At 35.3% G+C, this 25,409-nt stretch overlaps 1 protein-coding gene across 9 annotated transcripts in view; it reads left to right on the top strand.

Moving 5' to 3' along the window:
* The window catches only part of ZNF280D (zinc finger protein 280D), a 51,298-nt gene extending 33,681 nt beyond the window's left edge, over positions 1-17,617 (top strand). For 7 of the 9 annotated variants that reach the window (XM_040570666.1, XM_040570665.1, XM_040570663.1 and 4 more), the window contains one exon: positions 13,246-17,617. In XM_040570666.1, coding sequence (XP_040426600.1) covers positions 13,246-13,882 — 637 coding nt within the window. In that variant the 3' untranslated portion in view covers positions 13,883-17,617. Of the gene's footprint in view, positions 1-1,074; positions 1,173-13,245 lie in introns of all 9 variants that reach the window. The other 2 variants (XR_005823487.1, XR_005823486.1) reach the window with 1 other exon arrangement.
* The last annotated feature ends 7,792 nt before the right edge of the window (positions 17,618-25,409 follow it).

The following is a 25,409-nucleotide window of genomic DNA, read 5'->3' as shown; positions in this document are numbered from 1 at the left end:
GAAAGAGGTATGTTTGTGGCAAGCTGTCAGTACTGCACAAGGACCTTACTCTCTTGAAAATACAGTAGAAGTGTCGTGATAATATTTTAAGGATGTTAAATATGTGAAGTATATTAATATAACATTAGACAGAAACAGGTTGGTGAGCACCAAAGGAAGAGATTTGAAGTAGAGTTGAAAATATGTACAGGTTTGTTTCTGCAAGCTGTGTTAGTGTGTTAGATTAGGGTAGATGCAGATAGCTATTGTTTTTGGGAGCTCTGATGTTGCTGTAAGATTAGTTAATGGTTCTACATGAGTTGATATAATCTGTGGTTTTTAAAACTGACATGTTGATAGACGTTAATCTCAGGAGATCTTGTCCTTTTCTGTATAAGTCTCTGAGAGTTTGGACAAGAATGTATCATTGCTGAACCTAAAAGCATGAGCATATCTCTGTAGCAGATTTTTCTATTCATTATTTGCAGTACAGAGTAAACACAGAAATAAATGTTCATGGTGCTCTGCATTTAGCTTCGGAAGAGGAACCTGTAAACAGTACTCATAACGTTTGCCATGTATTTTCTTAGTGATCTATGAATGTTTCTTCCCATTCCTTGACGTATACTTTGATGAGGTGTAACTTGTTTATGGGACTCTGCAGAATAACCATCATTGGACACGATAACACACATAGTACATTCTTGGAAGCTTTTGGATCTTCTCTTGCATCTTTCAGACCTTGATATCTTCTGTGATGTATAAGACTATCAGTATGTGTTTTAAAGCTCATCTCTATTGCTAATGACCAAACATGTTCTACAAGCTCTGTTTAGTGTTGATGACACCTGTCTTTGGACCAGAGTCCTGTCATTAGTAGTACAGATAACCTAGCTGGAGATGTTCCAGCAGGATTTTCTTTTTAAATTGTTACTCTACATAAGTTGTCTTGTTTTGTTGTTTAGTGATCTACCTTGTGCTGAGGGAATAAGTCTTAATAACTATGCGAGCACTCTTCTTTCTTTTCTCAACTCTCTGCTTTGCGCAACATTAACATATTTTTATATGAACTGACAGTAGACATTTTTGTTGCAGGGGAGTTGAAAGTGAGCAGGTATCCTATACTGCCTTGGCTCACTGATACATCATTGTGGAGCAGCAAATTGAACCCAGTCGAGCTTGGGATTATTTTGGTATGTAAGCGAACAAGCATCTGGCCAGACCTTTTCTTTTTTCTTCATGCATTGAAGCTGTGGTATTTTTCTTTTTCTTTTTCTTCTTTTTTTTTTTTATGTCTTTTAGGCAGCAGGTCTGGTCCTTTCTCCCAGTACTGTAGTCTGGCAAAGGCTCTTCTGTGTTGTTACTCTCTGCTTTGCAGCATTAAACTTACAGCTTTTGGGGGCAATACTCCTTGGACGAGAGGCTTACCAGTGGTTTCCTTTATATGATGTAGTATTTCTTTGCTGCTCATTGTCTCCTCAAGTCTGTCAGTATCATCCAAAGCTAGAGTAGTGTATAAGTGAGGATGTATACCTGCTAGCACCAAAGCCCATTTTGTTCTGAACTTGATCTTAGATCTTTAAAGTAAAGGGATTTGTCATTCTCTTTGGGTATTCACTAAAACATACAAGTCCTGATCTGTTTAATATTCAAATAAGTTGCATTTTGTCTGCCAGTGACTTTGCCATATACAGTAGTAAATATGCTTTCTATCACACATAACTGCATAAACTGAATCTTGGCCAAAGGAATTTATTAGCTTTACTGTAGTGGCTAAACTTCTTTTTGCTCCTAAATGGTGTCGGAGGAAAGCATGCGATGGAAGCAGATATATTTATTGAGGGTGGAGCAGCCACAGTTCATTCACACCTTGTTCTTTTGGTATCATCTCTCATCTTCAAGGATGCTCTACTCAAGCTGCTAAGACATCTGCTGATTTTGATTTCACTGCTTCTGACTTCATCTGTAGTTGTAGATAATCTGTGGCAAGTTTATCCATCAACAAGTTGTCTGAATATATGATGAGCTTTCATTTTGTCATGATGAACATCTAGCATTCCTACAAATTTAACCTCATGCTTACAGTGGATTTATTTCTTGGTTGAATCTCTAATTCAGTGGCTTCCAGGGAGCTTAGTAGATAATCTTACTCTGACATTAGTCATTGTTACTACCTCCTAGTTATAAGAGATTTCTGATGAATACAAGTTGGTCTTGATTTGCAGCACTTTCTTTTTCTGCATAATCAAACTCCACAAGATTAATCTGTTTTGACTGATATTTTTGTCCTCTTCACTCTTCATACAGAAACAACAACAGTTTTGGAGATAGTGAGCTTCTGCAGCCACTGTGTTATTGCTAGTAACAGCAAAGATCTCATCATCAGTTTGTCTTTTATGCATACGTTGTGATTAAGCATCTGCACAGTCAATCAGTACTCCTAAGTCTTGTTCTTTTTGCTGCTTTTTCTTTTTATTCTGACAGAAGATATGTTCTGTCTTGCATGCTGTTGTTCAATTTCAACCATCAGTTACATAGCACAAGTTTTTCTTGCAGGACTTGTTTCTGTTTTGTCACAAGAGCATTCAAAAAAGCGTAGTGGGATCATGTTTTCATTGTGAACATGCTGTTGTAACTCAGAGGAAGTTAAATCTGTGATATTACACTTTCATTCAGTTTTTGTCAGCAACCAAAACAGGAGTGTGACTACAGATTTTTGTGGCTTTCAGAAATGTTGTCTAGGAATTTCCTGCAAATTACAGAAGATTGGTACTCTGTTTTGAAGTTTATGTATATTGTTTTTATAAGCAATTTATGTTTATAATCCTTGTGTATAGTTGAGCTGGGTGGCTGGAAGGTACCATGAGCCACTTAGATAACACAAAGTTGTTAGCTCCAGCTGGGGCTACTGCTTTCTAGGAAAAGTTCGTTTTGGTTAGGAATGGACAGGAAGGGTATGTTTGGTGAATGATTCGAGCTGGTTTTTCAGTACTGCTTACCCAAAAGAGCTGCTGGAACAGCTATGTGACTGTAGGAAAACATGACAGATCACTGGGAAGACAGTGGTTCATGATTTGAGCTCTGTATGTGCACAAATGTACATTTTATTATGTGAAGGCAGGCAAAGCTATGAGACTACACGAATTTCGGAAATAAGGACAATACCCTTATCTATGTTTGGATTATGCATCTTACAGTCTGCTTTTTTCAATGACTCTAAATTTGTTCCATTAGCACAAGGTGATTCCTTGTATATCAAACAAAGTTTCAGATCAACCTGACTTTAGATTTAAAGCATCTAAAGGAATGTTCTTAATTACCTGTCTTTTACTCTGTAGTCAAAGCCTGAACCTCTTTGGTTTTGTGGCCATTACTTCCTATTAACTATCTCAGTCAAGCTGAAATTTTGTCCTCAGCTGCTACATCTTGGGGGAATTTTTATTTGAGGGATTGATAATCAGGAGTCACTTTTCATTGTTCTTAAATTGAAGTTTATTTCTATGTACGATAAAGAATCTTTGGGGAGTTGTAGACAGGTTTCAAAATTGCTCAAAATTGTGGACCAACAGTCTGTATTTACCAGAGATGGTCACAGACTTTGTGTTACTTTCTTAAGGTTCTTTCCAGAAGTACGGCAGCTCCAGATATGTAAGAAAGTACATTGCCTTTGTTGCTTTTTGAGAACTACGGGAGATGGAACTCTTCAGAAACCGAACTGTTAGGCCCCAAACATTTAAGATTTCTTGTAAAAGTGTTAGGGACATCACAGGATGTTAGTCTTCTGTGGTTCAGTATCCACTTGTGAAACTTGTTAATTACAAATTAGAAGGAACTAAATTCTAAAACCTATTCCTAAACAGAAGTAAGGTTGAGAATATGTATCAGTAATCCAAGGTGAACCATGTTAACAAAGATGTAGTTATCACAAAATGTTATAAACTTTGTTCACTTTGAAAACAGTGTAAACTATCCAGTTTAAATTTGTTTTCTAAGCTATAGAAAGATAGCCACAGAAGTCTATCATAATTTGATCATGTAAACTATTTTTTATAATATATTTACAACAATGTATGGTTATTGGATTCAGTTCATACCTGTTTATTTTGGTGGCAAAACTTAATTTACTCAAACAACAAGAACAAATACTTCTCTTGCCCAGCAAAGCTGTGGAAGCCCATCCCTGGAGGTGTTCAAGACCAGGTTGGACGAGGCCCTGGGCAACCTGGTTTAGTGGGTGACATCCCTGTCCATGGCAGGGGCATGGAACTAAATGGCCTTTAAGGTCCCTTCCAACCCAAGCTGTTCTGTTATTCTATGAACAGCATGTCCCGTAGTGTCTGATTTCTTTGCATTTAAATTGTTCTTCCTTTTCAGAAGTGAATAGTGTTTGTTTTTAGACAAATTACAGTTTCCAACCTACTTGTTTAAATTCTTGCACAGAAATCATTAAAGCAGTAAAGCTAAGTTAAATATCTGGTGTTGCACGATCTTTTACCAGTATTGCTAGTCATGACTCAGAGCATTTCAAGTCTCTGACCCAATAAATGTGTTATTTGATTTACCCTGATCATTGTTCTTACTGGTAATTAGATGAACATTGTTACAGTGCTAAAATAGCAGTTATTGTAAAACAGACTTTTTTCCTAGTTATTTTTGCCATCGTTTATTGCAAATTAAGATGTAAATATTTGTTTATACCACAGTCCAAGTTGTTGCTTACCTGCTAGACCTTTAATGTTAATTGAAGGCATACATGGTGTGCTGAAAGTGTGTGTTAAATTCGTTAAAGGGTCCGCTTTTAGCACTGCTTTTCCTTGGATTAATGTAGTAAAATAGATGTGGTACCTAATATTAGTATACGTTTTTCATAAAATTTGAGTTGATAAAGGTGTTTCTTCTGTCAAGCATGTTGTAATTTGCAGACAGCCATTAACACTCAGTGAGGTCATGAATAATTTAATTTATGATTTATAACATTATTTAAATATAACAGAGGCAGCACTGTACTGCAGCAGAGTGTTTGCCTTTAATGCAGCAATAACGAAGATGATACAGGCATTGCCAATTTTGAGGGGGTTGTTCAGTTTTTTATAGGAAATATTTGAAAGGTTAGATTTTATACTAGAAGTGATGGCTTAACAAGTTTTTTTAGGAGACATACATCTTGCTATCTCTGCAGTAGCATTTACTTATATAAACACAGAAAATCAATTTTAGTGATGTTGTGATAAGTTGTTTAATTAATGTGGTTTTAGAAGTCAATAGATTTAAATAATTAATAGCTCATCTAATATATGGACTGTACCCGTGAAGGTATTTTGAAGGAAGCATCTCCTCCAAGTTGCAGTTGGAGGTCAGTTGCAAAGTTTTTCAATTGCCCTGTAAGTAAACTGCAACTTTGTTCTGGGTAGTTGGGTTGTGGTAGATGTTTAATAAATAAATAAATAATCTGGCTCAGAGTGTAGCTTTATACACTTCTTAAAGACTACGTTTCAACAAATTTATCACTTCGGGTCTTAAATCTTCAGTTCTTGTTTAAAAGGCCTTTATGGTAAGGAGGAGGTTATTCCTCACATAAAATTGCAGTAAATTCTACCATAAAAGTACCAGTAACTTTCTTACGACTTCTGATATTCATGAGGTGATACAACTGGAACAGGTTACGTGAAACAAATTTATCTTATAATTTTTGTATAGCCAATAATAATACATTCTGAAATCTTGAAACGCTCTTCTGGAGCTCTGAAGTACATTTAAGCTCAAAATGAAGTTTAAGCTTTGTAAACTGATTTCAGATTACCAAGTTGCTTTCATACTGTAAGCATCTTCATCCGTTTTATCTGTGTTTTAACCATACACTATTGAAGACATTGAATCTTAATTCATTATCCACTAGGTTAAAGACCAAAATCTCCATTCTAGAGAGAGAAGCTAAGTTGGAAGTAATGTCTTTTCTCCACACAGTCTAAACAATATCTCTGAACTTCGTAACTAGTTTGAAGATGCAAGACAATTCTATTTTAACTATACATACACTACTATTTCATGGGGTTCCGAAGATATGCATAGTGCAAAGAGCTAGCTTTCTGTGTTTTACCACAAAAAGGTATCGCAGTGGTGGAGGGACATCTTTATTATGTCTGCCACACAACGATTTCAAAATTTTAGTCAGTCCCATTTGGTTGATTTGTATGCCAGATTCCAGTGAAGGAATGGTTTAGTTGCCTTGTGTATGTATCTTCAGTGAACCCAGAAATTGACCTGAAATATAACCTGAGAAATGTGTAAATGTTGATTCTGAACTGTAACTTTTTGACTTTTTTATTTGCATTTCTTTATAGAGGAAAATCTCTGGAAATGCCTCTTTAGGCCTGAATTCCTTTCCTTCTAGCCATGTGTACAAATTTCCTCATGCTTTCTGCCTAACAGAAAGCTAGATGATCTCACAGTATATACACAACTTTTTGCAAAAACATCGTCTTTGGATTTAGATTTTACAGAACTTTCTTGTGTAACAAGTTGTCTTTTGTGTTGGCTTTCTAAAAGGGCAATTTGTTATGGAAATTCCATCCAGTTAGAGAGCAAGAGAAGTCCTCAGACCTAGTAAAGAGTTCTCTTGTAATGTTGCTTGCGTATTCTCTAAAGTGGAAGAGTTTTGTATCAGAAGCAAAGATTATGTAGCAGTGTGATAAGCCTGTCCATCTTTATTCAGTGCTGTTCAGCAAAAGGATTCTGAAACAAAAATAGTAGCATCGTTTCTGTCCATAGATTCCATTACCACTTTAGATGTGTTTTGCCTTTACTTTCCATCTTTCATACTTTTGCATCACATACAAGGTTTGGAATGCATTTCCTGCAAGCTTAATGGGAACCACATGTTTATGAAATTTGTATTTTTTTTTCCACAAAATTATGTTCCATAATTTTGGTTTTCATTAAAAAATACAACAAAAAAGGATGAAAAAAAGGCATGGAAAACCACCATAGTCATGGTTGGAGAAGGTGGAGAATACAGACAAAACAGGCGTTTTGGTGTTAGCTCTCAGGTTGGACATGAAGTCTGAACCAGGATCTCGCAGAAAGGTGAGCTGCCTTTCACTGGGGAACTTCTGGTTATTTTTTTCCAAGATCCCATGGAGTGCTTGCTAGTTTGATGCATGCAGGTGCTTGACATTTTATTCATCAACCCTGTCAGGATCTGCCAGTAACTGCATTAACTATGTTCATCATTTTTTCCTCTGTCATGTGGAGTCAGCTGAAGTGCAGTGTACACCCTGACCTGTGGGAATAGGTAGCAGGAGGTCAAAGAACAAGCAGGGTGCTGAAGAACCAAAAATATAAATTGATGATTCAGGTTGTTTAGAATATAGTGTATAAAATTCAGAGAGCTAAGCCAAGAAGTCTTCCTTTCCTCAGAGTTCCTTGGGCAGAGCAGAGGACGATGGTGTGTAGAGAAGGAGGTTCTGTAGTAGGCCAGCTAGACGAATACAGATCAATAATCTCCAAAATGTAGGGAAGGGCATGGAGAGTACAATAATTTGAAGTTGAAAAGTGTTTCTTAGTATGGATCATATGAGTTTTGTAGGACAGAAATGTAACAAAGTATGACAGAAGTATTGTAAAGGGTATTTTAGAAGACAATAACTTTAACATACAACTTCAAAATATTAGCTGAATAATTTGTCTTCATTGAAATAAAATACACCATCTCTGTGGGGAGAAATATACTAATAATATATAAAACTAATTATGCATTTTTTAAATATTTAAGAGGTTACACACAGTAACCTCTTATTGTAAAACCAGAATTCACTTAATAGTTAAATAGTTATACTCAGACCAAAAAAAATAAACAACTTAATTTTGTCGCTTAAATATTATTATATATTATATTTTATATATATATATTTATTATATATTATATATTTAAGGATTTTTACTACCTAGCAGATGTATGAGAAGGTTGGTGTGAATTTGTTTCTACAACTTTATTGTAATCAATTGGTCATGGATGTAAAATAAAAGAAATATCATTAATTATTACAGAAAATTTCAAGACCTAGTTTATCTGAAGGAAAAACAGAAACACCAACATTTAAAAGGTAAATATAATGAACAGCTACATCTTGAAATTCAAGTACGCAAAATAACACATGCTGTGTTATTTCTCAGGTAATTGGGTGAAAGTATTTTAATTGATATTTTCATAATGTATATTTTCTGCGATAAAAATTTTTGAACGGCAGTCATAATGTATTTACTCAACAAGGCACATAGAATTTAGGTTCTAAATGTCAAAATGTGTTCTTAGTAATGCTTGAACTGCAAATTAGTCAAAATTCATAAAACAAGAAATAAATTGTATCGAGTGTTAAAAGAAGCATTTTGTGTAGTACTGAGTATGAATTAACAGTATTTCCAGGAAAACAGAAAGCAATTTTAACATACAGCCCAACATGTTAGTTCATGGGGATTCATTCAGTGTCATGACCCATATTGTTTCTAGAAAGCACACTCAACAAAACTATTAGCTTTAATTTGTTGGGTAACTGTACCAATTACCGATCTATGTAAAATAGAATTGAAATTGTGGATTTTTAATGTCAGTTTGGGAAAATAACTGAGATCTAATACATTGCTTTGGGCATGCAGTGCGGGCAGACTTATACATCATGTAATCAATCTAAATTACTACTTCAGGTCCTGTGGCCTGAAATCTCCTCTGCCAATTAGTAGTCTTTCACAATTGTTGATGCAAATTTAACCTTGAAAAGCATAGTCAAAACATGACTACAGTTATTTTTTATAGGTGCACTTAGAGAGCTTTAAAAATAAAAGGGAAAACTGTCTGCTTTCAGAGTCTCTGTAGGTTACTTCACTTTTTAGAAAGGGTTTGGTTTTTTTTCTTTCTTTATTATAGTCTCATGCAGTGTGGCAAATCGTTTGAAATTTTACTTTCATTTAAAATGCATACTGAAGAATTGAGGCTAAAATGGTTCAGGTATTAGAACCTAACTTCATCTTTAAGCTACAGATCGGTCAACAGTCATTGTAATTCTAATTGAATATTATGTGCTACATTCTCCTATCCTTGTATTTAAGTAGATAAAAGTCATTTTAATTTATAAACCTGTTCTGTGTTTCCTGCTAAAACTATTCATTTGATATGTTCGTTGATTTTTATGACCTCTAAGACAGACATCTAGAGTATTGTAGCTCTAGCGCCAGAGGTATTCAGTCCTCAAACACTTTTTAAAAATTTTTAAGCCAACATAGCTATGTTGATATTAACAAGTAATTAGTCCTGTAGGAGCAGATGAGTAGATCAAAGCAGTTGGTTCTGAGAAACCTACATCTTTGCCTTGTGGTGTGAAGGCATTATTTTGGGCCAATCTGGCGTTCCCGGGACAGAATGCCCATGCAGTGCACATACTTTAGAGCTGTGTGAAACATCCATTCTTGGTTGGGTTCTGGAGGACTCCATTAGGAGTTGGAGCATGGTTGGTGCACGCATGGATCAGAGCTTCCAATTCAGTTTCCTCACCTTCCATACACCAGAGCAGTTCTGTAAACCAAACCAGTATGTGGGAGCAGTCAAGGAATTTGCCTCAAAACCATGCTGTTGTTTCATACCAAAATGTTAATGTAAATGTAACCACGGTACTGATTTTGTTACCTCTAAGTACAGCCCACAGACTGAGGGTCTGCATGCAACTACCATGTATGCAGATGTGTGTCACTTCATACTTCTGTTCTGAAGTTGTATGATTTTCTTTATTGCAATATTTTTTCCTGAATGTTTTTAAAAACTTAATATAAAAAAATACTAATGATCTAAATAACATTAAGTGAATATGCGTAGCAAACTGCAGCAAAAAACTTCAAGCGTAGTAGGATTTCAAAACAAAACACACACGTATGCAGAGCTGAACTTCCCTAAGACTCACTTGGCCCCCAGATCTTACATTTTCTATATAATGAGAAAAAAAGAAAAAAAATCCTCTTAATTTCTAGCCATCTCTAGCTTGGTATGTGTGTGCATTTTCACTTAGTAGATTCATCTCTTGTTCTCAAAGCTGTCTCTTCCACTAGTCCCTTGAAGTAGTCTTATTCTAAAGCCAGGCTTCATACAGGCAATACACAAGCTAGTTCTTTAGTATAGCCCAGATATGATATTCTGTAGCCATGGTGATGTCATGCTTTAGAAACTTCAATTCACTGATTTATCAAAGAACAGTCAGATTTTGTATTCTAACCACCGAAATTCTTGTTTCTATATACTGTATACAATTTCTATATACAGTTGTTGTTCTTACATTTTCCAGGTATTCTTGATCTCTGAAATTCTAGTGTTCTTACACTGTATCCGCTGTTTGCATGTAGAGTAGAGCGTTTCATTCAAATATTAGTTAGAAGGCTGTTCTTTTTCAGCTACTAACAGAATGTTCTCTTGAAATCCCATATGATTTATTTTTTTTATTGCGGGTTTTAGTGCATCACAGCTGCTGAGTTTTGCTTATTCATCAGCAGTTCTCAGCAGAGAGAAATTATTTCGTTGAAGAACTGGTCAATCTAAATGAGCTTACCGATGTGTCTAGCAATAAAATATCACTGTTTTCTGGATATTTGTTTCAATGATGGTTATTGCTGTGCAAAAATTTGTTCAATTGGTTTTTATACTCTGTTTTATTGGTAAGAGACAGCTTTTTTTTTCTACATGAGAAATAAATATATAAAGATTTTTCTTCCTCCCATTCCCCCACCTCCCATGCTTCACCAAAAATGAGTTACAGTGAGAAGACTTCGTTTGGTCAAAGCTGGGGGTTTGATTACTAGAAGGTGAGGGAGTTTGTGATGGGTTCCCTTGAGACTTTAAGGGAGGTTTGTCCTTCTGAGGAGTTTCTCAGTGTGAAAAGTGTGTGTACATACATGTAATCCATATAGGATTCAGAGTGTGGAAACACTGTTGTGTGTGCTGATGAGGTATTAGTCATCCCTTTATTTAAACCCATATTTTTTGCATACCTGTGTTCAAAACTGGCCAGGTAAAGCATAATATTGTGCTTGTTAACTCTGCAACTACTCCTTGCCCTCAGGATGCTCACTGAAAAGTAGTAGCTAAAGTAGCTCATGTATATACACTTCCATAAACAGTTGACTGGATTTTCATGTGAATGCATTTCTAAATATTTACTAGAATTTAAGGCTCTGTATAGCTAAATGTTTTTCTGGAACAGGTATGGTAATTAGGAGTAAGTGAAGTAAGGCTAATTATGTTAGCCATGGCTGTTGTGTGGTTCTGAGAGGTGATTCCTGTGCTAGAACCTAGTTTTGTGTTTTCTCTCAGATACTACACTTTTTCCACTTTTTCTAGGAGTTTAGGAGGGAGGACAAGAATTTGGATAGAAAAGTCGTCTATTGGCAATTGTTATTTATTGTTTTAGTACAATAAATGAAAAGAAAAAAAAACGCCTCTGTCTGGCAATGGTAGCAAATATGTAATTGCAAATTGTAATTTAATAAAGGTTGACCTGTCCCTTGAGTTAATTCCTTATTATGAATGAAAAACTGGTGAAACAGGGTGAAAATTATTATTTTGACTACTTCAGTGGCCAGTGAGATTTCAGAATTCAACAGTGTTTCTGTAGTCAGTTATCCCTGCTCAAAATATTCCTGTGTTATAAATTCTAAGTAGGAAATAGAATATTTCTGAATTATCCTCCTTAAGTGAAAGTAAAGCTTGAAAACAGACTTATGAATGTTTGCAGCATATAGCACCTGGACCAGACTAACCATTTTCTGTGCAGCTCAGCATCACTTGGCATATAGGTGAATCACTTGAATTGTTTTAACTTCCTACATCACTAGGAAAACATGGTTAGACTTCTCAGCGTGAAAATATAATGTAAAAACTTGATAACAGGTAGTTGGTTATTCCTTGTAAAAGTCTTTGAACTGTCTGTTGCTCATCCAGTGTTAAAGGTGGATTTAGTCAGAAGTGATTTCAAATCATGTTTAAAACCATGTGAAGAAATAAAGTACTAATGATTTTTTGATTAATAAGATACTTGATGATACTATCTGTTGCATCTCTTATCTGCGTGTCACTGTTTTCAAGTTTCAGACTATTTTCAAGTTTCAGATTCAAAAGTTAAACTGGGAGATGTACTTACCCCTAATTTCACTTCCTATGTAGAATTTATATCTGAAATCAAACTCATTCTTTCATCTCCCCTCCAATCCTTCTCTTTTTTGTTTGTTTTTTTGTCTATCAACATCACTATTTAAGGTAATTAGAGCTACTTCTCATTCAGAAAAAAAAAATTGAATGGGTTTAGAATGATGTTTTTACCAAACTTGAATCTTCACAGCAAAAATAGAGCTCCTCATTGAAATAACGAGAGAAGCCAGTGGTTCCTATAACAAATAAAAAGAAATATCGGAAAGTAGAATTTAGGATTTTGACTCTTATAATATAAACACATAAGCAAATTGTGTATAGCATGTGACTAGATGTTTTTATGGGTAGAGGTGGCGTCTGAAATATACAGTTCAGTCTCTTTGGAGAATTTTATTCTCCCCACTCCCTAATAACCCTAGAGGACTGCATGTGGCTTTATTGAGATAATGCAAGACTTAAACTGCAGCTACTTTGTATAAAAGTTCATACACTGTGTTTTATATCTTATTATACAATAAGATTCTCATTCTTACTTGTATGAGTCAGTACTGTTCCTTCCTATTTTTAATCAACATGCAGTTTTACTCTGAAAAATAGTCCTCACAGATTTACTTTTTTAATGAATTCTCAAATTTCTAGCTGCTCCACTAAATGTTAGATTTAAATTAAGGTTGATTTCCAATTATTCTTTTTTCTCCTGACTGCCATTAGTACTGCAGAGTTAATTTGGCAACATAAAGGTATGAACTGGCTTCTTTTATTTGTACATCATCAACAGAAATTCCCAAATAGCTGTATCGACATCTGCATCAAAGAGGAACTTAATGCTGTATTTTGAAAAGTTCTACATTGTAGGAAGGGAACAACTTAACCTTCATTTCTGGAGATGAAATGCAAGAATTGAAGAGTACTAAGGCTGAGTTTGTAAATGGTTAAGAAAAATGGACTTGTTAAATTCGGCCCATCTTGCTATGAAAATACCAAATGGGAAATCTGCAATACCACTCTGAGTGTCACTTTGCAGAGCACAGCCATGCGTTGCTTTATTTTAGCTGTTATAAAAATAACATGTTTTGTTTTTTCAGCAAACAAGAGCATGAGTCTTCAGAGGAAACAAAAGAATGCAATAGAAATCAAACTAAAAAAGTTGCATCGGTTGAAAAGAATGAAGAAAACTCATCATTCTCAGATACAAAAAATGTTCCCAATTTGGAACTCCATGACAATAGCTCCAAGAATTCTTTGCATGAGAAAGGAGCTTGTTGTGATTCAGATAGTAGCAAACAATTAGTAGACAAAGAACAAAAATGTATTCATGGTGAAAGTGAGTTGAAAACTTGCCAAAGTTCAGATGATGGTGTCTTGACTGACCAGACTGAAGTACAAAACTTGGATGAAACTACACTTTCAGCAATGAACGCAAAGGACTTAAAACTAACGTTGGGTGAAGATGTTAGTTTTGAGCAGTTCTTGAGAAAAAGAAATGAACCTGAATCCGTTAGTTCAGACATTAGTGAACAAGGCAGTATTCATTTGGAGCCTTTGACTCCATCAGAGGTGCTAGAGCATGAAGCGACTGAAATTCTTCAGAAAGGTAACGTTGCACCTTCATCAAAGAAAGCTGAACGACCCTCTGAACGAACAGACGAGACTTCTAAAGAAAGCAGTCCCAACAGAATGGAAACAACTGTGAACAAGACAGATGAAAATGAAACAAGCTGAAATTGTGTTCATTTTATTGTTTATTATAGATAATGGTAGGAACACCATGGACCATTCCTGACAAGTGTGCTCATGGTTGCTCGTAGGGTTTTTTTGAGAGAGAGAAAGAGGCACAGCAGGGAAACTTTGCATATGAAGGTAGCATGTACATGTATGTACAACTAAATTAACTAAGTTTATGAAAGGTAACACATTTCAATTTGTCTGCCTGTCTCTTCTGTGTGGTATATCTTAATAAACCAACATTTGAAAGGAGGAATAAATTTTATTTTTTTAATCTCACATAAAGTGATTTGCTAGTCAAGAAAAGATTTTTAAAAATCCTTAAGTGAAATGGTGGAATTTAGTATGAATTCAGTTCTGATGCTGAAGTGGAGCACACTTGTAGCAATGGTTGTTGGTCTACTGATAAATTGGGTAAACATAAACCTTTGGATTTGGTGTCACATTCCTGTCTGTAAAAGCATGTAAACAGAATTGTATGAATCTATGCACCTCTGTACAGGTGTAATCCTGCCAGACTGTAAGCTTACCTTAATAAACTTTCAGTGAAAGTGGAAATACTATGACAAAATATATATATTTGTGGGGTTTTCAATGTGCAGGCTGTGCAGAAATAACCGAGCATAATTGTATAAAGTAGGACATACTGCTGAAAGTATTGTAGCTGTTAGGCTTTTACCATTGTTTTAAATATTCTTAGTAGTAGACCCATAGGAATGGTCTGTAAGTCAAACCAAAGTATGGTTTAATGTAAAAATTGTTTTAAGCAGAAAGAAGGAAAACCCCAAACTGGAAATACCAGCTGGCATACGTTCTGCCATTTTGCAGCTGCTAAATGCTAACTGTTACAAAAAGGACGCGAGAGCATAGGAATGTACAGTTCGATTTCAGGACTTTTTGTAGTCTGTTATGTACAGAAAGATAGCTGCTGGTTTTGGGTTGTTTTTTTTCTTTATAGCTAGCAGCTAGGTATAGGAATGCAAATGACTAACAGTAGCTTGCTCTTAGGACTTCATTGCTCCATTTGAAACATTCAGAACGTGCTTTTGACTTAGTTTTATTTCTAATGAATGTTAAATGTTTGAACAGCTGTTAAAGCACTGCTGTAAATTATTACTTTTTGAGTAAATATTTGCAACAAAATTTTGTCTTTGTGAATAATTTTATTGCTCAGCTTGTAACTTTGGGCATAGTCTTCCCACCTTTTTAAAAAAAGATTTATTAGCAGATTCCAGAAATTATTTCATTTCAAAATTCTGAATTTGACACGTAAGTGATTTTTTGAAATAAGCAAGTGCCTATGCATAAGCGTATTTTTGTAGCTGTATATTGTGGTTAGATGCGCCAACTTTTCCAGATTATATAAAGATATTTTTCTGGGCCATCAACATGCTACTGAAGTCTGCTCTGTCCTTTTAGGTTAACTAGGCTTAGCTGCTAAATGGGTCTAATTAGCAACAGTATTAAAATTTAGAGACCATTCAGCTCATTGTTGGAACTTCTAAATAAACCACATCTCAAAAATGGCTTCAAACTCTTAAAAAGCTGTATGAATCAGATGTTAAAGTGCTTCTTAATTTTCATCCATGCAGGTTTAGAAGCCTTTTAGAAAGAAAAGTGTAATGGCTTACATAGTCACAGCTCTCCAAGATCTGCTGCTTTAAGAACTCCAAATAAGAAACAAGTGAAAAAGCTGAGAACAATAAGTTGCAGTATTCTTCTGATCTTTAAAAGTTGTAGTGAATTTTTTAATTTGAGGTAGTATGAACAGGTCTAGTGTCTTCATGCTTGTAGGCATGAGTGATTATAAAACACAGCATTCCAAAAAGGGTATTGCAGAGTTCTAAACCAGCTGTAGAACTTGGTGCATATGTTACTGAAGGAGTTCCTGTGTTTATATAAACCAAGAGAAACCTGTACTATTTTTAATATGAATATTAATTTTTACATGCCAGTTAATTATTTTGAATAACAATCTGATATGTGGTGTTGGAAAACGTTAACTTCAGGTGGAGCCAGTTGTATGGTACTTGCTCGTAATGTCCTCACATTTGTCTTTTATTATGCAATTAAATTTTTAAAATGTTTACCATTTTAATAATACAAATGTGAATGAAAAATGTATAGTTTGAAAGCTACTGTTGAGAAAGTTTGGAAAATCAAAAATTTAAAAACCTGAGTATTTGACAAAAATATATATGTATTCTCAGATATTTAATATGTAAACCCTTATTTATTTCAATCCATGTAGAGAATCCGTATCTCTTAAAACAGTAATGTTAGGCCATAAACTCACAAATGAAATATCACACACACATGAAATACCAGCGCTTCCAAAGGAAGAGGTGAGAGAGAACTAGGTTGTTCTAGCAAGACCATGGGATAACTTTAAATAGGCCAATAAAATGTATCATGAAAGCAGTGGCATGTTATTTTGTGAAGGAGAAAATCTAAGAATCCATTGCAGTTTTCCTATCTGAAGTAATTTGTTTGCTGTTTGAACGCTGGAAGAGGTTGCATAATGATGAAAATTATTCCGTCCTGTATTCAGTGGGTTTCCTAGAGCTAAGTTAAATTGGTGCTTTTGACTGATGTCACTCCAGAAGATCAATTAACACTGACTGCATTCTGAGCTATTTGAATGTAATTGGTGCACATAATTCAATTTTTTGTTTTCTGAGTGATGTAAAAGGTTTTTTTTGTTTTGTTTTTTTTTCCCATCCAGCCGTTGGTAGTTATTCTGTGCCACCATTGTCTTTGAATTTAGAAAGACGTTTTATCTGAAGTTTGCCTTACCAAAAAAAGTAACTTAAGGTTAGTTCTTGGTATCCGTACTAGAATCACTGTTTCCCTTCTGAAGACATTTACAATATGTGCTTGATAACAACTTCACCTTTGTTTATATAACTTTGTATTTTTAAGGAAGTCACATGCCACACGTGTTCTTTATTTGCATTTAATGGAAAGCTGTTGTAATTAATAGAACATGCTCAGTGATGGTACAGTCACTTGGCACTTCCTCAAGTATGGCAAATGCCTCAGTTTGTCTTGTGCAGTTTGTGAAAGAAACTTTGGCTTACCTAGGATTCAGTTCTTTCATAGAATGCATGAATAAACCCAGGAAAATAATCAGATTGAATCATAGTTCATAGTGAGTTCCAAGAATAGGCTGATGTATTTCAAATTGCCATTTTAAGCAAAACCTAGCAGAACCAGAACATCAAGAACATTTTTATAACTAAGGTACTTATTGGAAATGGAGAGAGAAGAACCCTGGGCAATAGGTGTTAAGTCACGTTCTCTGGTGCTTTAGTGACAGAAGGCATTAGAAACTGAAGGGCTGAGTTAAGAATCCCGAGTAACACTTTTTATTCTGCAAAACCTTACATAAAAAACAAAAACCAACCAAAAAAAAACTCAAAGCTTTTCTGCAAGTGTAAGCATTGCTATTTATATGCTAGCATGTAGAAAGCAATGAATTATTTTTTTTAATGCTCTAAGGTATACTAATATTCCACCAAAGACTGTGGCCGTACGCTGTCACAGTAAAGTTTTGTAAGAGACTGTTCAGAAATTTGTGTAGAGCAGATTTTATACCTGATTGTTCTCTTCTTGTTCTCATTAGTGTTTTATTTTTGAGGCTTGTGAACTGAGCTTATTTTGTGTAGTTGCAACCTGCATTTTTGATGTATGCTTAATATAATATGCCTCTAATAAAAAATTTGGTAAGTATGTTTTATGATTACTCGAATGATTTTTGCTTTTAATAAAACTTTTGCTCTAATTTTAATGTAGCTCAAAGGAACAGTGGTGATGAAGCCCAGCACTTTATCTCCTTTGAGCATTAAGTATCTAAGTATAATTTTGACTACGTATTATTTCTGTTAGTTCACTGCTTTATAAAAATGAAAATATGTTGACTGGTATTTCATATTAGTTTACAGAGGTTGCGCAGAGTTTCGTGCTGTGTTCTTTTAGGTTTTGGATCACTGTTCTAGCTTTAAAACACTTGACTGAAATTTTGTATTTAGTCATTTTATTGATCCAAGCTAAGCATGTGAAATTGTTGTTTTCTTCTGTACTGCACCAGATACATATTAATAAAAAAGAAAAAGGAGCAGGGGGAGAAGAAAATGTGGAAAATACTTAGCTGTGAAACACTTCTTTTTGAGGGAGATTAATGTAGTTGTTATGCCCGCAAGGCATTATAAAGTGTGTTTATGGATGTAAAAATGAGCTGGTTTTGTTGAAGTTTATTTACTGTTTGAACCGTTATTTCAGAGAGGCTGAGGTTTTTATGACAACCACAAGAATAACTGTGATGTTGATCTGTGTATCTGCATTTAAAGTGGGGGATTTTTTTTTTTTAGAATGACCATTGCTGAACAAATGCCTTGTGTTATGAAGTTAATGTAAATAAACCTAGGGTTTTTTAATTTTAGTTCACTAAATTCTCAATATTAAGCATTTAATTTAAAAGAGCTGTTTTCTTTGGAACAAAAGCTTTGGTGAATGGGATAGCATACACTGGTATCTTTACAAAGGAGATTGTCTTGTCATACTGATGATGCAGCAGCCTTGGAAAATGTGGCTTTCATTCCTCAGTCAATATGTTTTATGTCTATTTATTCTTATGCATGGAGTACAATTTTTCTGTCTAAGAAATATATCTAAGATATATATAAAATATATCTAAGAAATACATTGCATTTCACCTGAATATCATTTAGATGGCTTCTTTCTGCCTGTCACAATCCTTTGTATCTTGGAATGTATCTTTCTTGATGGTTCATGTATAAACAACTTTTAGGTTGTTGGATGGAGATGAAAAGCAACAGATGCAGAAGAGAAGCAAAAGTAAGTTCAAAATTTTAATCATGAGCGTGTTACATGCAGGACAGGTGGTTTAACCTGCTTTATCTGATAAAGTGATGTTTTTTTTTTTACTGTTCCTAAAATTGTAGCTTGGGGAAGTAGTGAGGTTGACTTGAATGGCTCTGAAAGATAGCAAAAAAACTTGAGATATGCTAATCAGATCAGAGTTCACAAAAAGATCCTGATGTGGGGAAGCTTTTCTTGTAGTTGTGTGACTGTCCTCTCTTTTCTTTCCCAGATAACGTACTGGATTCCCTCTGTTGTCCTAGAGGAGACAAGTGCTTTTATGATCTTCCTTGATGGAACCAAAAAGAAGTTGTTAGCATGTGGCATGTATGCAGTTTTATATTAATATATTAAGAAGTGACTTAACATTAAGATGTGAATAGTAGCATTTTATTCATCTTTGCTACATAATGAAGTTCTGCCAATTCTTCCTAAGAGTGTCCTAGCACTAATGCTTAGTATAAACATCCTTTAAAATATAGCTTGCAACTTTTTTGTGACCTTTCTCTGAAATAGCAAGCTAATAAGTACCCCAGCAGTGAAGTATCAAGGCAGACTGCCATCCTCTGTTTTAAGGCTGATAATCACTTACCTTTTCTTGAGGTTTACCTACGAAATTTCTCCAGGTTTGCTTCAATGCACTGAACCTGTATTGTTTATATACCTGCTTGGCACTTAGTATTGACTCAATTTAAAGTAGTAAGATAAAATTCTTAAAGCAGAACATACTTTTTAATAACCTAAAACTTCTGTCTATTCCACAAAAGAAATCCATTTACCACCGGGCTCCTCAGAAGGCAATCTCGTTGATGAAAAGGAAAATTGAAGTACAACCTATATTTCAAATACAGCAAACATACCTTTTTTTTTTTCTTTCCCCAGCAGACATTATGCAAGTTACTTGTGGATGGGAATCTAAAATAATCCACTCTGCCCAGATCTCTTCTTCTCAGCTTTATTCAGTGTAATGCTTTCCCTTTGCAGCTGTTTATCTTTGCATATTTAAAATACTAGTGAGAGTGTAGTGCTGGTATCAAACCAGATGTAACAATGGTATTGTCTTTAAATATCAGAAGCAAGGTTTTCATCAGAGGTGTTTGAAAGATGAGCCTGGAAGTAAAATTAAAACTTTTAATAGATATTAACAACAATGGACTGAGTACAGCATAAATTTAAAATAAATATTGCAGTCAGAATTTTGTCATCATTCCACTTTTAGTTTATCCGTGGCTATTTCATAAGTGATTTCCTTGCCGTTCCTGTAGATGTTAAGACCTTCCTGGTTTCTCCCCTAGCTGGTGCCTGTTTGTGCTCTTCACCTGCCTTCTCTCTCAAACTGTGGAACTGATGAACATAATAGAATTCAAAATAATTATTTCCAGCTTGTACTTCGTGGTTTGTTGCTTCAGTTGCTTCAGTTTCACAACCCCAAGAAGGGCTGTGTACCTTAAAGTTTATCTTTCTCTTGGAGCCACAGATACAGTTGAGGTGAAAAAGATGATTCTCTTCCCTTCTAAGCCTGCATCTTGACACACTTTGGACTATTATACTGTGGGAAACCACAGCCTAAAAAATAAAGCTTTTGGAGTAGTCTGTAGGGGATTGTATACAAATTTCTATTGTGACAAGGGAAGGCATTGCCAGAAGAGGAATAAGCACAGTGAGCTTTCAGTATACCAACCAGCTGCAAGTAATGAAGCTATTGGGTCTGTGAGACTGTCTGCTTATTATGGCTGGATCTCCAGAGACGTTATTAGTTTCAATCAACTGCTGTCACTAAAGGAGGAAGCCTTTTTTTGAGTAAGACCTATACAACTTTCAGTGTAGTCTTTAAAGGTCATAATACAACTTCCATTATTTGCATGCATGTAATATGTTTTTAGATGTATGCAAATTCAATATATTTGGTTTATCCAAGCAAGCATGTTGCAATATCCTATTGTAATTACAGAACATTCATTTTAAATATGGATTCTGAATTCAAATATTATTTGCATAGGATTTTGTTAAATAAAAACTAGTCTGCCACTCAGGAAGGTACTAATCACTCATACTTTAGTTTTTATTTACTTTATAAATGAAATGTTATTACTAAATAAATCTGGGACAGAATGGAGGGACTCAAAATGAATCCCAGTAGTATAAGTAATTAGAAGATTTCAGCTTGAAAGGAAACTCAGAAAAAGCTGAACTTGGTGGAGGGTAAGTGGTGGTGATATAGGAAGTCAAGTGAAGTCTTAACCACACTGAACTGTTACTGCATTCCCACAAGTTTGCCTTGTACACACACGCATGCACACCTTGTTTATGTGCAACCACATTGCAAATATAATTGGGTTTTATTTTCCCTGATGTATATGGAGAGTTTAAAAAAAAACAAACACAAACACAACAACTTATTTTTGATCATGTTAAACAGAGGGTAGAGTTCAGCAACAATCCTTACACTCTTTTGAGCACAAACTTATCTAAACAGATTGTTGTACTATTGCCACTATACTTGATTTAGAGGATTCTGCTAATCAAAGTATGCTCCTGGCCGGGTGAGCTACCCATTGGAGGGAAATAGGATTTCATCTTCTCTCTCCATATAATAAGTTGTGTGATCAATCAGGTTGTGCTAGTGAGGTGGGGGCTACCTAAGGGCTCTGGGAAACATTGTTCCTCTCCAAGACACCTTTGCTCTCAAAACATTTGCTAGACTTGTGCATTTCCACCACGCTAAAGGTGGCCCTTCCTAGCATAGTTGTCTATAGACAGTATTATATATATGGGAAAGATTATTGTTGAAATTAAACCAAAACAGAGTTCTGCATGAAAGGGGACACCTTTCTTTTTCCTGACTGTGAGTTAGTACTGAGTGATTTAACTGCACTAGGGAACTGTGGCTTAGCAGTGTTTTAACATGCTGTGACCTCCAACTGCCACTTGTATTTTGGCTGTAATAAAAATATATTTTTTGTCTTCTCACATCGTATGTGGTTTAGATTAATGCATTCATTATTTGATGTGTTTACACACTCTTTACAAATGCATTGGTTCTTTCCGTAATAACAAAATACATTGTTTGAGAGAGCTTACAATCCACTTAAACTGTGAGTTTCTTGATTGCATCTCTTTTATATCATTTTGTATGTGACCGTCAACTCTGTAAAATAAACTGAAAAAATGCTTTAAAAGTTGTTCTCCTGCTTATCCAAATGAGAGTGGGTAAAATATATCCACCCTAAACTTCTGTCTCACTACAATAACAGGTATATCCTCTTATTTGTAGGCGGTGCTAAAGCTGGTAGGAATTCTGCTGAAGATAATCTCCGGAGAAGATACAAATCAGCAAATGAAGAGTGTCATCGGTTTGTCTAGATGCATCATTGCAATAAAAGATCAATAAGAAGCAGCAGCAAACAGGAACTTTACTGTGAGTGGAACAAAGAATGTACAAGCAAAATGTTTCTGCTTTTAGTTAATGAGAGTAGAGGACTCTGTCAAGAAACATTAGATTCTGTTCAGCTTCAGACCAAACTGTCTGTTATCTGTGGCCTCACAGCAGAAAAAAATTTGACATGACTGTAATCTGATATTCTTGAATATAATGTACACCAATTAGGTAAAGGTCAATAATTTACAAGGTCACTCATTCTGAACTCGGCTAATTCCTGTCCATCAAGCTAAATACATTTCACTGCCAAATCTTGTTCCGGGTAGGTGAAAAGTGCTTCCTACACCTCAACCACTATTGTATCTATCTTTTATTTAATCTGCTGAAAAAATAAGCACAGAGTAGAAAATCTTTGTTTGCTGGAGTCAGTCAGTAATGTCTTTTTATTTGTGCAGCGCTTCAAATTTTGAGGATGCTGTAAAAAACAGTTTAACTATCCTGGTGTTCATTCTCCTAGCATAGAAAATGGACTTATTCTACTACATTGTTTACTGAACCATATCTTTATTTTTTTGCCATCAGTTTAAGAGTGTATATTTTAGTTGTGCATAGTGAAGTTAGTAAAGCTAGGTATAAAACCAAGGAGACTTAGAAAGAAGAAATAGTTCTATGTATTTATAGACCTAATACTCACCAATTTCATGGCACCTCTCTTATAACCCTAAACTTTTGAATACTGTGCCAAATCAGTTCAAAGATCAGGAACATACTGAGCCTCGCTGGGGGAAGAATTGTCTTTATTTTGGTGACAACTAGAATACCAGAGAACCAAAATCAAAAATGCAGATATTAAGGAAAAAAAAAAAAAAGAAGAAAAAAGAGCCCAGCAGTCTATCTTTCCCACTGCAACAGTAGGCAGAACACTGTGACTGTACAGTAATGTCACAGAGCAACTGTTCAGGCTTTTCCATTAACTGCCCAGTAGAAGCTATAGAGGAAGTTACTGAAGCTGAAAAGAGGTAAAAGAAAAGCAGATCTAATCATTTAAGTTTCACAACAGCATCCTTTAAAATTCCACTGGATTCTGCTCAGGTGCTTATATTTTTACCATTACCATCACCAGCAAGGTCTGTGTTACAGATTGTGCATGACTAGAAAAGTTATAATGTAAATGCTGATCAAAAAAATTACAAGAACTATTTTGTTCTGCACATAATTGTGCTAATAAACTTATTTGACTAGGAACATGTATATGTAAGGAAAGATTCCTAATGCGTGCACTGAGCTTGAACAAAGAAGTTAGCAGCCACTCTATTGATTGCAGAAAGATTCTGTGTCTGCACATGCTGTTAAGGTGAAGCAGACAAGCCATTACGGCACGTGTATGGATAGCTACAGTAGTTGCCTATAAAACAGTAGCGTATTCATCTTTGCAGCCTTTTATAGACTGCTTGAATATGTGGTGGGGTAAATGAATTTGCAAGGTTAACCAGCTGCATTTGTGAAATGTAGACATGTTGAACTAGATGTGATTTGAGATGTAAGAACTAAGGTCTCTACAGGCAATCCAGGCAAGAATTTCTCCTATTTCTGCAGAAGCAAGAGGGTAATTTTTTTAACGATACAGTATATTTTCCAAAGTATGGCTGAGAATCTGGATCGAGCTCTTTAAGGTTCGACTAATTCAGTAATGAATTAAGACAGCTTGGTGTGCAGTAGCTGTACTTATAATAGAGTCTGTAACCACTACAACAAGATACTAGCAAAATTGGAAATAGGAGTAATTGGACCATCAGACTTTAAAAAGCTCTTCGCAAAAGAATAAAGACAGCAACTGTAGAATATTCTGGTTTTCCTAAACTTATATTCAAGAGTCTTGATGTCAAAGAAACATGATACGCTTATTAAATATGCTATAAAATACTGTATGAGATGGTTGTTTTTTATCTAATATATTTTTTCTCCTTAATTTCAGCTGAATGTATGTTACTGGAGCTTCAAAACATCTGGGTACAGCAATTTTTTTGTTTTCTGCACCTGCAAGTGTAAGTACACACATAAACAAAAAAGAAATTAAATCTTTCACAGAGCCAGAGAGGAAAAACAACAACAACAACAACAACAACAAAAAGCAGTGAGCCATGAAGCTCAGGGGAGCAGTATGACAAGTACTGAGCTGTAAACAAGCTTGAGAGGGATTTAATTCTTATGACAAGCGCCAGTGGTAGAATCTCACATGGACTCAGCATATGCACACATTTCAGAGGAGGAATCACAGAGGAGTTAATGCAAATGTAAAAAAGCTTAGAGCACATCAGCCTATACTGTTCTAAAAATAGCTTCACAAATCAGGATGAGCTAGGGTTGTAATTATCTTGATTTTTCAGAATTTTGCCACTTGGAAGGAGATTTCTGGTTTCACACTATAATTAGACTTTATAACACAACCTGCAAACTCTTTGGGGCAGGGATTTTGACATTTGTAGGACAAGTATAGGACCTCATTTGGTAGTATTTTCAGGATGATAGTACAATATAAAGGCTGAGTAATAGCTGCATTCAGTTTTAAGCAGGCTTATTTTAGGTCAGAAGCTTTTTTGATTGCTGTTGTTTGTGAAGGAAAGAGAACCGAGTTATAATTTGGTATCCAAATTAAATTTTAAAAGCCCCTAATGCACACTTATTCCCTAATGGCAGTCACGTCCTTTGTCTTTCATATATGCTTATTACTTCCTTGTTACTCTAGCAGCATTCTGAGAAGTACATACTGCAAACCATACCCTGCAGTCTGTACTCAAGCACATTTCCCTGTGGTATTTGATGAGTTCGTGCTGCAAGGTGTAGCCAGTTTTCACATAACTTTCAGGCAGGTTTGAGATGAGTAGCGTGCTCCCTGTGCTCCAGCTGCTACACAAGTTTGACTTACTTAAGGAACCAGAGCAGTGCTGTCTTCACCTTACATCTCTAATCAAGCTGCTTTCTTTTCTGCTTTCCTCAGTCTGCAATAAATTACTTTAAAGGTTAAATTTACTACCAATGGATTAATAATCCTAGGAGGTGTGGTTTTGGATTGTCTGCAGGCTGGGCCAAATTCTGCCATGCTTGGCTGTAGCTAGCTAAAACTTTTTTTAAACCATACTTTAGATTTTGTAGCAAAAGGAGGCAGTCTCTATGAAAAAGGAGTCTCTTAAACCCCATCATTCTTTCTCGATTCCAGTTGACAATTGGAAGGAGACAAACTGTCAGTTGCTGAAGTTCTATTAT

The sequence above is a fragment of the Cygnus olor genome, chromosome 11, assembly GCF_009769625.2.
Source record: "Cygnus olor isolate bCygOlo1 chromosome 11, bCygOlo1.pri.v2, whole genome shotgun sequence".
NCBI classification, from domain to species: Eukaryota; Metazoa; Chordata; class Aves; order Anseriformes; family Anatidae; genus Cygnus; species Cygnus olor.
The sequence above is the reverse complement of the archived record's forward strand: the minus strand, read 5'-3'. Positions and strand labels throughout refer to the sequence as shown.